At 43.6% G+C, this 3,126-nt stretch overlaps 1 protein-coding gene across 1 annotated transcript in view; it reads left to right on the plus strand.

Annotated features, from left to right (window-relative positions):
• The window catches only part of GORAB (golgin, RAB6-interacting), a gene marked incomplete at its 5' end in the record, with an annotated part of 8,095 nt that extends 5,353 nt beyond the window's left edge, over positions 1-2,742 (plus strand). The window contains one exon of the mRNA XM_010140732.1: positions 2,268-2,742. Within this exon, the coding sequence (XP_010139034.1) occupies positions 2,268-2,742 (475 nt within the window). The remainder of the gene's footprint in view (positions 1-2,267) is intronic.
• Between the last annotated feature and the right edge of the window lie 384 nt (positions 2,743-3,126).

Here is a 3,126-nt window from a genome sequence, read left to right on the forward strand (position 1 = left end):
TTTTTACAAGACCTAAAATGAAAGTCCTTTTCAGGGAAGCTTGCTCGTTGATGACAGCTCTGGTCCTGTTGGAATCAATGGGACCAATTAAGCTTAAAACATGTAAGACTGCTGAAGTGCTTTTGGAACTGGGACCAAAACTCGAAGGAAAAAGCAAGCTTTCACCCTTCACAATGTGCCTTTAATCACTCTGGTTCTGATGAGTTCCTTAAATGCAAGAAATTAATCGGAACACCCTATTAGTTGTGGGTAAACCACAACACCAGTAGATAAACATCAGCATGTTTATGTAGCCGTTTAATAAAACGGAACTGTTCGGTCGCGGTTTTTTGGTTCACGATTCAATGTGTATTAAATGTGTATTTCTCCTTATGACTTCTGCAGTATGTTGACCACAGGCCAATAAACATGGTAATTAGTCTTTAAAAAAACCAGCAGCAGTAGCTAGAAAATAAGGATTTCTTTGGTATAATTATGATTTGAAATATCTTAACGTTAACCGTAGTTTCAGTAGCTGAGTGCATAGGAATACAGAATTTCATCTCCTCAAGAGGAAAAGCATTTCAGTGCATTTTAGGTTTAAGTCTGGTTTGTAAAACCGTTAAATGCTCCTGGAAATCTCCTTATCAAAATTTTATAATAATGAGTCTATTTGAAACGCTTAACGGCAAAGCAGCATCTAACACAAGCGGCTCTGACGTTTGGAAAGCAGTTCCTAGCGAAGATAACACAAGGGGGTGGTGGCAGGATGAAGGGGATAAACCATACAAAATGCTGCATGATTGTCCTGAACTTGGTCTTTCTTTCTGTGAGGGAGGGATTTGGAAATGCGAGTTAGATACTTGCAGTGTTCTAGTTTTTATGCATTATGAGCCAAGGCTGATTTAAGTGGTGTCTTTTTAAGCTTTTTTTTTTTTTTTTTGGTTCTTGCCTTATATTTTAGGGCTAAAACACAGATCATTTCAGCTGGTCAAAAAGTGCAGTATTACGCAGTCCTGAGCACATACCTAGTTAGGGGCATTTGACAGCCTGTGGAAGGGGATTTTCATAAATACAGTGTGAAGAATATGTGAATTCAGCCCAAAGGTTTGACTGTGCAGAAGCTTCCAGCATCGCATTAGTTCTTCCATTTCAGATACCTGACCCGGGGAAATCTTGACTTTCTTGTCAGGGAAACGTAAGCAGGCACCTCCTGCCCACTGCAGACATAGCCTCTCCAGCTGGGTCAAAGCTTTGTGGTTATTAGATGGAAGAGCATATTTGGGAAGGCTTTTCTATGTCTAACTTCCTTCCTCCTCTCTAAGCAAAGGATCTCTCCTATCTTTCTGTTGCTTTGTTTAACCAGATGTTTGAATCTGGTTTTATAAAACAGCTGGATTCTTTATTCCACCACCTTACTAATATTAGTTTTAGGAGTGTTCTGTAAGGTCGCATAGTCATTCTGCGGAAGCCTTGGCATGTTCCCTTTCCTGATGAGCAAGACTGCATCTACCTTTCTATTAATAAACCAGAATCACTGATTCTGATCAGAGTCACAGATTCACTGAATGCAGTGGAAGATGCATCGCTAATGTGGACACCAGCCATTAAAGTGCTAGATGTCCTGGATGTGTTAACCTCAGGAAATATTTGGAATATTTCCTTTTTGCTATATTTGTCGTGACAGGAAGTGCAAATTGGTGGGAGGTGTGTGTAGGGGGGATGCTCACAATAAAATTCGACATCTGTTGCCACACAAAAGTTGTGATCACTCTTGATGTCCCGTGCTGTGTCAATCTGCACCACTCATAATTTTCTAAAGGTATATATGGGTGGCCAGAAGAGCGATTTGTAGAGCAGATCAGAACGTAAATGTGTACAGCACCACTGTAGCATCTGTATCTGTCAGGGGGTGTTGTATTAGAACAGCACAGACCTGTTCACCAGAACTGTGCAAACACTACCATTTCTGATGGTTTCTTTCTGCTGTTAGTGATGCATCTCTTAAAACAGGCAGTAAAAATGCTGGTTCGTGATTCAAGCTGTAGATTTCAGACGAGTAAATTAACTCGGAATAAGCAGCAGTGGAGGGTAATGTGTCAAGAGGAGGCTTGACCAAGCCACACTTGCTTTCTTGCCTTTTACTAATGTAGCAGCATGTCAGGAATAGCTGGCATAACGCACTGCAGAGCACGTGGCGTTTCAGGGGTGCTTAAAGTACCTGTCCGTCTGTTAGACTGCAAAGTGCTTTGAGAATTAACCCACTAGAACTGACGATACTTTTGCAGGAAGCGGTATGATAAGGCTGAGTCGGAGTACGTGGCGGCCAAGCTGGACCTGCAGCACAAGACAGAGATCAAGGAGCACCTCACGGAGCACCTGTGCACAATCATACAGCAGAACGAGCTCCGCAAGGCCAGGAAGCTGGAGGAGTTAATGCAGCAGCTGGAAGTGGAGGCAGATGAGGAAAATCTGGAACTTGAGATAGAGGTGGAGCGGATGCTGCAGCAGCAGGAGGCAGAAGCAGGGAGACAAGCCAGCCAGTCACACAGTCATACTGGGACAGCTAAGGAGAAGCCCGCTCCCAGTGTTACGGCACGGGAGAGCGAGCATGCTAGTAACCATGTTGTTACTTCTCCTGCTGCTTCTGAACAGTTGGTTCAGTCTCAAAACTCGGGTACCAAATCCCTCTCGGGTGTGGACAGCCAAACTCAAGCAGTAAATGAGACTCGGGGAAACTCCCCAGCTTGTTCTGCTACATGACTGCGACATTGCGGTCAGCCAGCCGGTTATGGATGATATACTCTCTGGGCTTGTGTGCTGTATGTTATATCTGGGCTTCTGCAGCGCCAGTAATATGTGCGTCATTGCTCTTTTCCTTTAATACTGATTTCAAATGGTAAAGGCTCTTTTTTTTTTTTTCTCCCCAAGACTCCCATTTGGTGTTAACCATCTGTCATCATCTTCTGGTTCATGTCTGTGTTCTAATGTCCAGCTCTTCACGGGGCTTTGTACCATCCTGAAACAGGATACTTGGAAGTGAACAGTAGGGTTTTTCCAAAGGCATCCGCACTTCCCTATCACAGATACCTGGTGCAAGAGATATATCTGCTGGAGAAAACAGCACGACTTCGTCTGCTCCTGAAC

Source organism: Buceros rhinoceros, unplaced genomic scaffold, assembly GCF_000710305.1.
Source record: "Buceros rhinoceros silvestris isolate BGI_N320 unplaced genomic scaffold, ASM71030v1 scaffold21587, whole genome shotgun sequence".
NCBI lineage: Eukaryota > Metazoa > Chordata > Aves > Bucerotiformes > Bucerotidae > Buceros > Buceros rhinoceros.